General features: G+C 39.9%; 1 protein-coding gene across 2 annotated transcripts in view; it reads left to right on the forward strand.

Moving 5' to 3' along the window:
• The window catches only part of PPP1R1C (protein phosphatase 1 regulatory inhibitor subunit 1C), a 43,919-nt gene that overhangs the window by 13,839 nt on the left and 13,664 nt on the right, over positions 1-16,416 (forward strand). The window contains exons 3-4 of one of the 2 annotated variants that reach the window (XM_034428878.3): positions 9,722-9,762; positions 13,007-13,067. In XM_034428878.3, coding sequence (XP_034284769.1) covers positions 9,722-9,762; positions 13,007-13,067 — 102 coding nt within the window. Of the gene's footprint in view, positions 1-9,721; positions 9,763-13,006; positions 13,079-16,416 lie in introns of both variants that reach the window. The other variant, XM_034428887.3, reaches the window with a different exon arrangement.

Below are 16,416 nucleotides of genomic sequence, written 5' to 3' on the forward strand. Positions count from 1 at the left end.
AAACTCCACATAGCAGATTAGGACACAATCTTGATTGCAGCTGGGAATGAAATTGCCTAAATCAGTTCAATGATGGTTAAGGCTGCAGTCCACATTTTATGCACCTCAGCTGAAAATAAGTGGCTTTTCTCCTTTATTTTCAGGGGAGACTCCAGCCTGCAACACTTAATGTTTTATGTTGGGGCCATGTGGCTCTTGGCAATTGGCATTTCCACCATTCATGTCTAGAAAACTCTAGCTCCCAAAAGAGAATACAAATACCAGGTTTGGGAAAACCACTAGATCAGGTGGGTCCAACTTTGGCAACTTTAAGACTTGTGGGCTTCAACTCCCAGAATTCCCCAGCAAGTCCATACAGCTTGAAGTTGTTGAGGTTGAGAAACACTGCTTGCTTTGAGTGCATTTGTAACAGGCTGCTCAATTTTCAGTGAATTTTCGAGGAAGATTTAGGGAGGAGAAGACGTCTCCTTTAACATTATTTTCAACCACACAAACTTCTATTGGCACAGACATCTGGAATCTAGCAGAACTAACACCAGCTGCTTTCAATATTGTGCATAATTGTTAATCATAAACTCTTCTGACAAAGCCATATATCAGCAAAAACAGTCTTCACGAACTACTGATTTTACATGTTCTTTTGTTTTTCCCTCTCTGTGATAGCAATACAATGGAGCAAAATGCTCTTTATATTAATTTAATTAGAAAATTGGTGGCTGGAGATTTTAGCAGCTACTGAGAGCAAAAACAGAGAGATGAGGGAGACCAAACATTTTTAAAAGGAGGAAAAATAAGTCACACTCCGAAATTAATTTGAACTTTATAAAATTTCTTTACCAGTCTAATTTGTTGAAGAAAACAATCAGTGAAGAAAACACAGTAACAATTGTGACTCAGCTTTAGACAGTAAAGGGCAGAGAAATATGCGAACAAAAATAATATCCGAATTATAAATATACAGACCAACAACAACTTCAACAACAAAATTAATCATTAACAAGTCAATCATTTGATCTTTTGAAACAAGGGGATTCTCATTGTTCTCAGTCTGGGACAGCTGTGTTGGCTGGGGATGATAACCTTATTTTTTTTTAACATTTCTGAAAGATCTCTCAAGCTGTTCATGACTTCACGACCTCCATCAGAAAGGCCGTTAAAAATGGACAAATGGCTTTTCCTTTCCAAGATCCATAGGAACACATTCCACTGTTGTAAAAACTCAAGAAGGACCTTTTTCTGTTCTGTTTTCTTTCATTTATATATGTTATTCTTCTCAAAGGATGAGCCGTGTTTTGCATATAAGGGAGATATAAGGGAATTATATATATATATATATATATATATATATATATATATATATATATATGTAGGTCTTTGGTTATTCGGGTCTTCTCCCACGTAAAATTGGAAGTGTCTTGGTGACGTTTCGACGAAGTCTCATTCGTCATCTTCAGGCTGGTGTTCTCGGCTTCGTGCTTCCAGGAGCAATGTTCCAGGAGCAATCATTGCCGAGAACACCAGCCTGAAGATGACGAATGAGACTTCGTCGAAACGTCGCCAAGACACTTCCAATTTTACGTGGGAGAAACCCGAATAACCAAAGACCTACATACAAACACCCGCGAAAACTGTGTGGATGTTTTTCTAACTCAATGGCTTCTCTGATTATTCTGTTGTTAAAGTGTTCAGTTTTAGCGATAGTTCTGGTCTTTTTAAAGTCAATATCATGTCCTGGTCCGTGGTCGTGCCTCATCATCGTTTGCCCTTATTGACAAACGAGTCCCTAACATGAGGAATGACACCAGACCCACACTCACAAGGTCTACCCAGGATGTCACTACCACACATCCATGCAGAAAGCAGACTCAAACCCACACCGATGATGAGGCACGACCATGGACCAGAAGCCAGACCGCAGCTGCATCATTAGCCACTTTAAACCCCTCCAATCCATACATGAAGCAGACTGACACCCACCATGAAGATGTGGCATGACCATGAACGTGAAGCCAAACAACAACAGCTCACCAGCTCAAATCCCCCTGCAACTCAGACTAACCCGAGCACAACCAAGCCCCCACCCAAACAGAACACGCCCCCATCCAATCAGAGCACAGCCAACCCCCATCCAATCAGAGCACAGCCAAGCCCCCAACCAATCAGAACATACCTCCACCCAATCAGAACACAGCCAAGCTCCCACCCAATCAGTTCACACCCCCACTGGCAGTTAAAAGGAAGAAACAGCTGCGATCACACATTGCTCCTAGAAGCATGAAACCGAAAACACCTGAAGATAACGAATGAGACTTGGTCGAAACGTCGCCAAGAGACTTCCAATTTTACGTGGGAGAAAACCCAAATAACCAAAGACCTACATATATATGTAGGTCTTTGCTCTTAGAAGCACGAAGCCGAAAACACCAGCCTGAAGATGACGAATGAGACTTCGTCGAAACGTCGCCAAGACACTTCCAATTTTACACGGGAGAAAACCCGAATAACCAAAGACCTGCATACAAACACCCGCGAAAACCTCAGAAAACATATGTGTGTGTGTGTGTGTGTGTGTATACTGTTGTTCTGTTGTTTCAAAGAACAATGGGGATTGATTGCCTTGTGTAATGATAAAAGAGTTCAGATTTGTTGTATGTGGTATGTGATTGAATGTGTGTACATGTTCAAATTTAATTTAATTTACTTATATTTTTCTAAACCATGCATCACAGTTTGGTGGACCAGAAAATTTTGAGGTTTTTGCTAAACATGCAACATTTTTCAATTTTTTAAAGAAAAATATGCAATGGAAGTAATAGTATCATATATTATTTCATACTCAGTTTCTAACTGAATAGCTTTATAAATCAGTTTGGTGTTAGACTGCTCCCATCTAATGGATGGTTAGGATTTAGGGATCCCACAGTGCAAAGAGAGACCTCCTAAGAGAGAACCCTAAGATATCTTACGAGTGAAGCATTTAAGCATTTAAGCAATACTCAGGGAACCAAGGCGAAACCTATTACTTCACCAAAATGGTGGATGGCACACATTATCAATTTATGGCAGGATAAGACCTAATATTTCACTATTTCTGTAGTTTCCCCAGCACATGCCATCGGAAAGCAATACTGATCAGCAAATCCTGGAAGTGGATGAAGGATTTGTGTTCTTGTGCACTCCAAGGATTTAAAAAAAATATTTCAATCAAACGCTCTACCTGCTTCTTTTGTCTTCTCTTCCCAATTCACCTACTGTATTTTTTGGAGTATAAGATGCACCTTTTTCCCCCCTAAAAGAGGCTGAAAATTTGGGTGCATCTTACACTCTGAATGTAGCTTTTTCGAAACTTTTTTTCAGCCCTAACGAGGTGCTAGCGAATGAAGTGATCTTCCCAGCTTTGCCTACTCCCTCGACTCTCCGCTGTGCAGAGGTGCTAGCAAGTGAAACGATCTCCATGCTTTGCTCCGACTCTCAGCTGTTCTTTAGAAGCTTTTTTTCAGCCCTAACTAGGTGCTAGCTGAGTAAAGCGATCTCCCCATGCATTGCTGCTGCCTCTCAGCTGTGACTTAGAAGCCGTTTTTTATCCCCAAGCAGGGGATAAAAAACCCAGCAAACTAACGTGCTGAAGCTGACCAGACTAAGGATGCTAGCCAGATGAATACCAGGTAGGCAGATTTTTTCCCCTATTTTCCTCCTTAAAAACTAAGTTGCATCTTATATTCCAGTGCGTCTTATACTCCAAAAAATACAGTAATTGTTTTTTGAGTACTGCTGTACCTCTGTGAATAATACTATCCAAATAATTGTGCTTCATAATAAATAAAAGGATGACTCTCTGTACTTTGTTTGCATAGAATTGGCTTACAATAATCCCACACACATTTTTAATTCTGACGATTCCAAGCTTTCTTAATTCTAGTGACCCCCTTTTAGGTAGGAAAAAAATAATTTTCTTTCTCTTGGTGAGAAATGACTAAGAATCAGAAACTCTTCCTAATGTACTGCAGTTCTATCTTCTGTCCAACCTGAACAGAAAATCATTTACTGTAGTCGGGTTCTTACAGTGACAGTATTCTTTGCTGAAAACTGGATTAGATTTTATTGGATTCTGCGCACGAGAAAAAAAAATATTTTTCTGCCTTCCTTGAAATTGCTAGATTTCATTCATTTCATTTCATTTATTGGATTTGTATACCGCCCTACTCCCGAAGGACTCAGGGCGGTGAACAGCCACAGAATAAAACACATAAATACAAAATTTAAAAACAGAATAAAACCGAATTAAACAATTTGGCCGAGACAAATTTAAAACACCCAATAATTTTAAAAACAAATTAAAATTTACATTTTAAAAGGGAAAGATTTAGGCCAGGCCGGTTTGATGGAATAAAAAAGTCTTGAGAGCGCGACGGAAGGTGCGCAGATCTGGGATCCTCCGAATCTCCGGGGGGAGCTCATTCCAGATAGTAGATGCCCCCACAGAGAAGGCTCTCCCCTGGGGGCCATCAGTCGACATTGTTTGCCCGACGGCACCCGGAGGAGCCCCCTCTCTATGAGAGCGTACCGGCCAGTGGGAGCCTATTGGTGGTAGCAGGCGGTCCCGTAAGATTTAATTTGTCAAAGGATGTCATTCTGAAGCCCTTGTTTGCTTTCACAGAAATTAATATCCCAAACTGAAGGAGCAAGGATGGAATGCCAGTGGCAATTTTGGAGACAGTTCATTCCATGAAAGGGAAGTTATGGTTCTCACCTCTCAAAAAGAACATAAAATTTCCACATTCATTCTTCTCTCCCTCCACTTTGCTGGCTTTGTTAAATTTAATTAGCCAGGGGCTGATTTATTAATCCTCAAAGCAGAACAACTTCTATTTGTCATTTTATAATTGACATAATTTCTTTATCTTTATAAGCCTTTGGAGGAGATAATAGCCATTAAGTGATGTTATTCCCAGATGCCTTCACCATGAAAACTGAAACAGCAGCGATCCATATCAGGAACATAAATACTTACCCACTTGTTCATTTACATGTCTGTTTATCTGTGTGTGGTTTTTGTTTTTTTTAAAAAATGAGTCAAGTTATTCTTTAAACTCTTTTAAATACAAACGACTAGATTTTTCAGAAAATGGCTCTCTCTCTCTCTCTGATTCCATCTCTTGGGATCAGCTGACTGCCCCTGACAAAATGCTTGATGAAGAATGTTGCATTGAACCCATGATCGTAGATGACCCTCACTCTGTCAAGGACCTTGGAGTATTCATCTCAAATGATCTAAGACGCAGAGCTCACTGTAACAGCATTGCCAAAAAGGCATTAAGAGTTGTTAACCTAATTTTGTGAAGCTTCTTCCCCGCTAACAATGTACTGCAAACTAGGGCGTACAAAACCTTTGCCAGACCAATTCTCGAATACTGCTTGTCTGCCTGGAATCCACACTATATATCAGACATTCATACAATTGAACGGGTCCAGAGGTATTTCAGGAGAAGAGTACTCCACTCTTCTGCTCACAGTACAATACCTTATGCCATCAGGCTTGAAATTTTGGGCTTGGACAACCTTGAATTACACCGCCTATGGTCTGACCTAAGCATAGTACACAAAATTATCTGCTACAAGATCCTACCTGTCAACAACTACTTCAGCTTCAACCTCAATAATTCACGGGCAAACAATAGATACAAACTCAAGGTAAACCGCTCCAAACTCGATTGCAGAAAATACGACTTCAGCAACAGAGTGGTCAATGCCTGGAATCCACTACCTGACTCCGTTGTTACATCCTCAAACCCCCATAGCTTCAACCTTAAACTGTCTACTGTGGACTTCACCCCGTTCCTAAGAGGTCTGTAAGGGGGCATGCATAAGCGCACCAGCAGTCCTACCGTCCCTGTCCTACTGTCCCCATTTATTTGTACTCATTTCCTGTGTTCATGTCTATATTTCTACTTAACCTGTTATCTCATACATGTTTGACAAACTAACTAACTAAATAATAAATAAATAAATCCATGTTGCAACCTATTAGCTGCTTTGAAGAGAAAATACTTTGAAGCTGCTTTTCAGATGAGTTGAGAAGAAGTTGCAAATAGAGTTAGGGGACATGGCATAAAAAAGATGTTGCCAAAGGATATCCATTCTGTGGTTAGATGAAAGCATGGGAAGGCTCTCCATCTCAGTTCACAGATAATTCAACAGGTTCAATGGTGGGCAAGGTTGAAAGTTGGCATATATGTTATTTATCAAGGTTAGACAGCCTCTGTGTGTTTTGGCAGTCACAAACAACATAAGATGCCTTTCCCTTCTAACCAGAATTGATCCCTTACATTTTTCAACTTAAGATTCTTTTACAAATATCTTTTTGACAACCAATTTGATCCAATGATTAAAGACACCAGGGTAAAAACTGAGAGACCCTAAATCCTAGTCCCACTTTAGGCACTGAGCCGGCTGGGTGACCTTGGGCTAGATACTCTCTTTTAGCCCTAGGAAGGATGCGTTGGCAAACCAATTCTGAAAATACTACCAAGAAAACTTTAGGGACTTATCCAGGTAGTCTCCAGAAGTCAACACTGGCTCAAAGGCACCAAAACAAAACAATTTAACCAAAAAACAGTTTATGCATTAAGGGTTGGGTAATACATAAACTATAGGGACGCGGTGGCTCAGTAGCTAAGACGCTGAGCTTGTCGAACGAAAGATTGGCAGTTCAGTGGTTCAAATCCCTAGTGCCGCTTAATGGGGTGAGCTCCCGTTACTTGTCCCAGCTTCTGCCAACCTAGCAGTTCGAAAGCACGTAAAAAATGTAAGTAGAAAAAATAGGGACCACCTTTGGTGGGAAGGTAACAGTATTCTGTGCACCTTTGGCATTTAGTCATGCCAGCCACATGACTACGGAAACATCTTCGGACAGCGCTAGCTCTTTGGCTTTGAAACGGAGATGAGCACTGCCCCCTAGAGTCAGAAACAACTAGCACATATGTGCGAGGGGAACCTTTACCTTTATCTTAATACATAAACTGCCAGTGACAACAAAAGATGAATGAATGAGGAGGTAAGACAAGTTCACCTTCAAATGTGAAATATATATATATATATCACTGAGCAATTTAAAGCACTTCTGGCCCTTATTGAAACAGAGGAAGTTGAAGAGGAGTGGGGGAGAGATTTTTATTTCCTCAGACTGATTTTCATTTCAAATATTCTCATCCACTGCAAGATATGAAAAGTGAAATATTGGATAAGGCTAGTGGTAGAATGCTGCCGGTTTAACAACTGGTTCGGTGAGCACACTTCGCGAGTGCCTAAGGCGCTTGCACAGCATTGAAAATGGAGCATTTAGAAGCTCAGCTGCTTACCTTCCAGGTCAGCAATGGTAAGTAGAACAGTGAGGGGGTGAATCAGCTGTGCTGCATGATTGAGATGAGCTACAACACAGGAAATAAAGGACAGGATAGAGCGGGAGCGGGTGGGCAAGGCCAATTGATAGTTGGCACTACTGGTTCGCCGAATTGGTCTGAACCGGCTGAATTCCACCTCTGGAAAATGCTGAACTGAGGTGATTTGGAACTGGAAACTGAGATCCAAGAGCTAGAATCAGCAATATTTTAAATCCCATGGCTGCATAGTTATCTCCTACCCACCTATCACCCATCCCTTCACATTCTGTGCAAGGGTCATGGCATCAGAGATTTTAAGATCTCTCTTTCTCTGCCATATCAGAGGAGATCCAGTCGATCCTTGAAGGTCTGAAATGCCTTCTCAAGACACACGCTACAGGTAGTCCTTGACTTACAACAGTTCTCTTAGTGACCATTTGAAATTACAGTGAAAGTGAAAAAAAGTGATTTATGATCATTTTTCACACTTATGACCATGGCACAGGGGTGGGTTCTACTTACCTTTACTACCGGTTCGCAACAGGGCCGCAATTGCACTCTTCTCTGCATGCACAGAAGCATTCTGATGATGTCGGGGTCGGTGGGCGGAGCCTCCCGCCAGTTTTACTACCAGTTCTATAGAACCAGTGCGAACTGGGGGCAACCTACCATTGCCATGGCAGCATCCCAATGGTCACTTGATTTATATTTGGATGCTTGACAACTGACTCATATTTGAGGGTTGCAGAGTCCTGGGGTCATTTGATCACCTTTTCTGACCTTCTGACAGGTAAAGTCAATGGGGAAGCCAGATTCATTTAACAACCGTGTTGCTAATTTAACAACCACAGGGATTAACAACTGTGGCAAGAAAAATGATAAAATAGGGCAAAGCTTACTTAACAAATTTCTCACTTAACAACATAAATTTTGGGTTCAATTGTGGTCATAAGTTGAGGACTACCTGTATTTCACTTTAAATAACTTGCTATTTTTTTTTAAAAAAAAAGCAAAACCAGTTCAGTTTCACAGGTAATAATAATTAATCTCACACTCATCTCTTATGTAAACATTAGCATAAATTGGAACATCTGTTTGAAATCTTTATTCACACTCCAAAAACGGAAGGTTATTTTCATGAACCATAATGAATTATTTCTGTGCCTTGATGAACTACACATCGTTTGTTAGTTTGTTTGTTTGCTTGTTTGTTTTGAAAAATAAAACATCACGAGTTTTTGGCGGTAAAAGGTGTTTGACACACTGAAGAAACATGCAAATAAAATAATAAAAATAAAAATTCTGAATTCTGAATCATTTTACAGTTTCTCTCGGTAAAAAGACGCCTTGTGGAAAAACAGTTAAACAGAGTCAAATGCCTGAAGAGACACTGAGCAGGAAATGTCTCGTAAATCAAACGACAAATTAAAGAACAAGATCTTGGTAAAAACAGACATAGGTTTATGGAATTAATGGAATCAAAATGGGATTGGAACAGGGGTGGGTTCTACTTACCTTTACTACTGGTTCGCAGGGACCTTCCATGTGGCGCAGATCACCCATGATAATGTCATGATGGGTAGGCAGAGCCTCCCACCAGTTTTACTACCGGTTCTATAGAACCGAGAGCAACCCACCACTGGATTGGATTTTTAAGTTATACCTACTTGAATTGAATGACTTCTATTCCTTAAATGGGTACAGAATGTGAATTTTAGAGCGAGACTTGTGTGTGTGTGAATTGTATTGTGTTGATCTCTGTTCAGCTCTTCCACAGTGAAATGAAAATCTTCATGGACCTGAATTCTTGCAATGTCCTTACGTGATAGACAGTCTAGCAGTGTTTTTACCAATTGAAGGATAATTTTCTTAATAATAAAAGAAGAAATTATATTATATAATTATATCCCCATGCACAATGTTAGATCAAAGCATTATAAACTCCAATTTACATTGGGGTTCATAATCAGGATATAAATTGCTGCAAAATTTTACATCAGAATTCAATCTTTTCCCCTTTGTATCGAGCCCTGACAATAATTGTATGCTCCACCCCATTGTAAGTATTACAGTGTAATAAGGAAGCCAATTTAATGTAACCTGACAACATAATATTTTCTCAGAAAAAGCACAGGGATTACTTCCAAGAAAGCATGAATGGAACACTACATCACAGTTGCTTAGATTGGACTTTCAGCTGCGTTCTTTGAATTGTGCTTCTGCACCTATTTTCCTGAAAGTAAAATTTATTGGATTCACCAGAGACCAACTTTAGAGTAGATTTATGTTGTCTTGATGTTATTATATAATTCTTCTTCTAATTGTGTTTTTGTACCCTGCAGAAATAGATGAGAAGAGAATGAACAACAACTCCCAAGATGAAGTAAGTTAATTGCAATTTAAAAAATAAATAACTCTTGCATTGTCTGACAAACATTCAGAAATGTCTTAATTCTTTCCTTCTTGTACCGCAGCAGAGATATTAATTCTTAAATTGTCTGTTGGGATATACAGGGGGGTAGAAGACACAGTCAGCTCAATGACATATATTAAATCACTTATTTATTATTAATGAATGTCATTTATTAAATAAAGTCAGTACAATATTTTCTTAATAGCGTTGCCCTCTAAAGTCTTTGCATGACTGGTTTGGCTTTGACTTAATTTGATCAATTTATTAAAGGCTGGAGAGAATGCCAGAAAAATCTGCTCCATCTTTGTTTCTACAGACTGGTAATAGATATTTGAACTGAGATCAGAGGCTCATGAATAGGCTCATTCTGACACCTTTCCTAGGGGGTTACCACATTTGAGATGCAAAAATTAGACAGCCACTAGATGGCAGCAAAGATTTGGACTTTTCTGTATCTCTTTGTTGGCAGCTAATGGTTATCTGGAACCATGACTTCAAAATTAATTTGAAATTATGAAAATTTTTCAGGGGGGAAACTTCTCAAATCAGTTAGATATGAAAAATATTTTCTAATCCCTGAAAGGCTGTATCCTTCCAATAATTACTAAAAAGAATTCATCCTCATCGTCATCATTTTAGCCATTGTTGATCCACTACAGGATGAAGGCCTCTTCCGCATGTTTCCAACCCATACAGTCCTGAGCTTTCTTCTGTGAATTAGGCCCGCAATATAAATAAAAATAAAAAGATTCAGTACACATGATATATATTTGCTGAAAATTAAATCATAAATTATTATTGGTATTATTCTGTAAAAAGACGGAGGCGGCAAAAAAGTTGCCATGGCCTGTTCAATTTTCTAGCCATCTTGCTCTCTTTCCAGGTTATTTCATTCGATTCCTCTATTTTCTCCCTCCTCCATCATCGGTACTATATGTACAATCCTCACTGGACAAGTTTGGATGACATCCATCCTTGTTTAATGTCCTTCTTAAATAACAAATCTTCCACCAAGTTGATTAACATCTTCCTTTTGTGTATCATTAATGCTGTTTTAATTATGCAAGGATTCATGCAAATTGAAAATTGAAAAAAATTACAGAAAATAAATAGAGGAAAAAAAAATAATTATCCAGACAATATAATGTCAATCCTGAAATGAGTTTTTCCCATCTTTCCGTCCTCTATACAGTATGTTCCAGACCAATTTAATTTTTTTTACTGAAAATTGAAATAGGCCAGTGTTACTTTTAATAGCAAGAAACTTTATCGATTTTTTTTTTCAAATTTAGGTACAAACATTTAAAAGCATTAAATGATGACAATCAACATCCCATCACACAATGAATATGGTTAGCACTCTCTGACTGCATCCAATAATTTATTCATACAAAGAATCTTTCCATCCATTAACATAAAATATTATGAGCCATTGTACATTTCACAGAGCAACTTATAGAGCTGCTGAATCTTCCTTGATTCGAAGGGATATGCTTAAAATACACACAACAACCCCTACACAACTCTTTGGATTTGGGATATGGTGTTTTAGGTTGAGATTCTTTAAAGAAGTAATATGCGAATTGATTATTTCACATTGCCGAAATGCCATTAGTTGAACCCAGCAGTATTTCTTTATTTGTTTGTTTATTATTATAGTTTTGGCTGCTTAGTTGAACAATTCCAGGCAGCTATAAAATCTGATGCTAACTTCCAGATTTTGGGAACAAAGTCAAAAAAGGAGCAATACAACCAGTTGGTAGATACCATTGGAGGAGGGCCCTATTACTACATGGTGGCATCTGATGAAATGTGAATTGTAGCTCATGAAAGCTGATGCCTTTTAATAAAATTAAATGAGGACCCAGTTTGTGGGGGCAATAAGCTGACTTTGTATAAATATACAAAAGTATGAAGGCTATTGCTTAATGCATTGTAAGCCGCCCTGAGTCTCCGGAGAAGGGCGGCATATAAATCAATTTTTTAAAAAAATTATTAGTTGGAAAAGATGCCACCAGTTTCCACCTAATTTTTTTTCCAATCTGATTGTATATCCCCTCCCCCACAAAAGGGGGAGAGGATTAAAGAACCTGGCCTTCCCCTAAAATATTTATATCATTTTTTTGAAATTTCTCAAAGACAAATAAGGAATGGATTAGGTTGCTTCAAGCTACAAGGCAGAAAATATTGCAGTGCAACTACTGCAGCAGACCAGATCAAGAAGATGCTTCAAAGCCAAAACAAAGAGGCCTCCTCAGTGTAATGATATAGGAGAAAGGCCTTCAGAGAAGAGGCAAAAGAAATGCAGAAGAATGGTAAGAGAGCATAGCCCACTGCTGCATAATGGGTGGAATGCATAATGGCTGCATAAGGAGGTGGCAGAACATTTGCAAGCTTTCAGACTTTCAAGATTTGGTTAATATAGTCTTACAATAAAGCAGAATTAGATCATTTGGAGATGTTTCCTCTTACGATCTGCCTGGGAAGGCTAACAAGTCTGAAAATGCCATCTCCTTCACAGGCTGAGAAGCTAGGGAAGGTCCCTCATGAGCTTCTTTTTCCACCCATTATAAAGTTTTGGGTTGTGTTCTCTTTTATCCAGGGGTGGGCTTCAAAATTCTTAGCAAAGGGTTCTCTGCCTAGTTGCTGGGTGGGCATGGCCATGGTGGGCATGGCCTAGACGGTCTCCTGCACCATGGCGCCCGTGGAGGGCGTTTTTGCCCTCCCCGGGCTCCAGAGGCCTTTCTGGAGCCTCTGGGAAGGTATAAATGGCTTCCCCAGGCTCCGGAAGCCCTCTGGAGGCCAGAAATGGGCCCGTTTCTGACCTTCCCAATATTCCAGGAGGCCTGTTTTCGGCTTCACCAAGCCTCCGCGCGCACCCTGCACTTACCTGCATCCAAAATGGGCCGTGTGGGGAGGGGTGGGTGGGGCCAGCCAGGAGTGGGATTTGGGGATTCTCCGAACTGCACAGAATCTTAGCTAGAGGTTCTTCCGAACCCCTGCGAACCCCCAGCAGCCCACCCCTGCTTTTATCTGATCATTCCTCATGCAGCAATTATTTGATCTACCTCTCAAGGTCTTTCTCTTATACTATTATGCTCAGTATGGACCTGCGTTGAGAAAAGAGCCTATAGAAGCTCCCTCCCTGTAGTCTAGCATGTGATGCCTTCTTCAGCCCTTGATTGCACTAAAAGGTCATTCTTTTTATTGACAGTCACAGAATGTCTCCCCTAAACAGAGGAAGCAGAGTGTCTACACTGCGCCTGCCATGAAAGGTACTGTTCAGGTACTGTTTCTTCTTATGCAAACACCTCTTGGGTGTGGATGTCACCATCTCTCTCTCTCTCATTCCTGGAGTACTTTAATGATCACATGAAGGGAAAAGAGGCCTCTGTCTGTGATGATGTTCTTTGAAGATGGATTGAAAGGAAGTCTATGGAGATTCTCAATCATCCAGGTCATGTTTGCCCCAAAGGTGCTTTTCAAAACGCAACTTGGCTTTCTTGGGGTTTTTTTTCCCCCTTGTAAACATTCCACTTCTCATCCAAGAAGCTTCTTTAGTTCCGGCTGAATGGTGTGGAATGGAAGGATTCATATTTATGTTCCTTAATGGCCTTGTTGGGGCCACTTCGGGGTTTATCTATAGTCTCAGCTGGTCTCCACTGTTTTAAAAGATGGGTCAAAGAGGCCATCTGTATTAGAATGGAACAGTCCTCTCTCAACAGAGGGGGAGGGATATGACACCACCTATCCCCTTTCAACACACTGTCCTTTCAGCAGTCCCAAGAAGGTTCCACACCTATTTGCACTCTGATTGAAGAGACCCTGAGAGATAAACATGCAACAGGCCTTAATGACTCTCAAGGAGCCAGCAACCAACCTTCAGAGTGCTAACGACCCGATGACTGCTAAGGAATATAAATCCTTCCAGTCCCCACCATTCAGCCAGAACTGAAGAAGCTTCTTGGATGAGAAGCAAAATGTTTTCAAGGGGAAAAAAAGCACCTTTGGGATTGAAAGGTTGGGAATTCAGAAAGGCTGCGACCTCAAACCCAGGTCATAATCCTTTCCCTGGTATTGTACAGGTGAAGGATGAGCTCCTCCCTCATTCATTTCCAAGCAATGATCTTATCTCTTTATTTATTTATTCAGCTTATAGGGCTGATCACTTGCCATGCAACTCTGGGTGGCTAACAATCCATTAACAACAATCATAAATCTTTTTTTATTTTTTAATTAAAACCACAGATCCCATCCAGGATGTTATAGAAACCATACATCACCAAAGATGGGCTCTGCAATCATCCTGGCCTATTGCATGGGGTGGGGGTGGGGGGGAGAACCAGGTCTTCATTGCCTTATAAAAGCCTAACAGAGTCAGGGCATCTGATTCAGGGTGGAGTTGGGAAGTTATTCTTCCTGAATCCTATTAGATGGAATTGTTTGATACAAGAGATCTGAGTTTTACCTGATCAGCTAGTTGAGCTAGTTGGTGAACTGGGAGATCTCCAAGATCCCTTCCAACTCTGTTATTCTATATTCTGTAATATTGAGTTGAACTTAATACAAAATATTAAATCAGCGTTAGCATACTGTACACACACTCTTATCTCATTCGTAGCCATAAAAAAAATGTTTTAAGCAGAAAGAACAAATGGTGCCATATCGTCTGGCCTAGGAAGCTATTGTAAGAAACTTAGCATATCCTTCAATCTGTTGAACAATTGATGAAACAACATAGCTAGTCTCTCTCTATATAGCATAGGAATGTTTTTTTTTTGTTTAATTATCTATGGCTGATTGATTGATTGATTGATTGCCTAATGGATGTGAGTTGTCCAAAATTATAGATCATTCTTTCCTGTATTGGAAATTACAATAAGGCATGAATAACATGCCAAAGTATCTCACAAGTTCATTGTTTCTCTCCTCTCGAGTCCTTTTGATGTATTTTGGTTTCCTATGCATTTTTTGCACGGTATCAGCAAATAACCTTTAAGTGGGAAATGGCTTACTCTTTTATGCACACGTGCATTTTACTGGAATACAGCCCCTGGAAAAATCAATGTGTGAGTGCTATTGATCGCAGAATGAGGTGGACAGCAGCCTACGGAGCTATTCAGGGCAGGATATTTGAGCAGATTGTATTTCTATGCTTAATGGATGTTGGGAGACACCTTCATTGTTCAAAAGGCCTCTACATTTTGGCTCTTCCTGACAGTGCTGATTGTCTCTTTCCAAAATGAGGTTAGCAGGGATATCTGACTGGCTTTCTGTTTTTAGCAGATTTTTCCCATATCCTGGCCAAATAATTAACCTCTCTCGATACAAGCATACAATCTTCCTTTCAGCCTCCTATACATGTTGTACAGTATTGATATAATGATGCAAAGCTGGGGCGGGGGAATGTTCTAAAGGCATACGTTGATCATCTAGGCATGCTCACTGAATTTAGTACAGGAAACAATTTTAATTTGTCATAAGGGGCAAACACGATAGAATTCTGCTCTTCATTGATTCTTGTGACTAGTTTCAGTTCTTGGGCAGAAAGTCTTCTCTTATCAAGGAGCGTATGAAAATTAGACATCAAAGAAAAAATCAGAAAGAGAACTCTTCTTTTTCATAATGTGAGACACCTCTAATCATTTCCCAATATTCAAGCTGCTTCCTGCCCTCTGTTTATACATGTATGTATGTGTGTGATTTGGCATTATGTCAGAGGTGGGATTCACTTACCTTCCCTACCGGTTCACAAATGTGAGGGCTCACACGGGCCACCTTTGTGCATGCACACAGCCTTCTGTGCAAGCGCAGTAGTTGCGCATTAAGTCAGGGCAGGTGGGTGGAGCCTCCTGTAGTTGCCGCTACCGGTTCGTGTGATCCGGACAGAACCAGCTGAATCCCACCACTGCATTATCTGGTATGGATTGTTGGAGAAAAATATAAAAATATATCTGATAAGAACACCTTACAAGATTATAGACTCTCCTTAGATATAATCCAATCAGATGCCCATATGTAACATAATAAGTATTATATGTATGTCAAACCCAATATGTATTATTTCTATTAATTCCAAACCCAGAAGGATTTGGAATCCCAGAATACATAACCAATTTTGCCCTAATTCCCATAACCCACTAAAGAAAAGAGAAAACAAATCCCTGGCTATATTTTCTATTATCTACTTCATAGTATTGTTGCTATGGGGAAACATTGGAGAAGGGAGTGTTATAAATGTTCTTTTGAACTCTTGAATGAAAGGCAGAATAAGAACCTAATAAACAAATTCGTTAGACAAGAAGTAGAATAAAAATAGCTTTATTAATTTAAAAGACACATTCAGGTAGTCTTGATTTAACAACCACAACTGGACTGGCAACTCCATCGCTAAGCGACAGTCATTAAGTGAAATATCACATGACTGCACCAGGTTTCTGATATCAGATTAAACGAATCACCTGCAGTTGTTCGGTGCAATGTCAAGTGATCGCCATTTCCAATCTCCTGCTGCCTTCTCTGTTGACTTTGCTTGTCAGCAGCTGGCAGCTATGAAGATCACAAGTGGTGACCTTGTGACCAAGGGATGCTGTGATTGCTTGAATTGCAATCCTGAGACAGTTG

This window comes from Pantherophis guttatus, chromosome 1 (assembly GCF_059756535.1).
Source record: "Pantherophis guttatus breed Tessera chromosome 1, ASM5975653v1, whole genome shotgun sequence".
Taxonomy (NCBI): Eukaryota; Metazoa; Chordata; class Lepidosauria; order Squamata; family Colubridae; genus Pantherophis; species Pantherophis guttatus.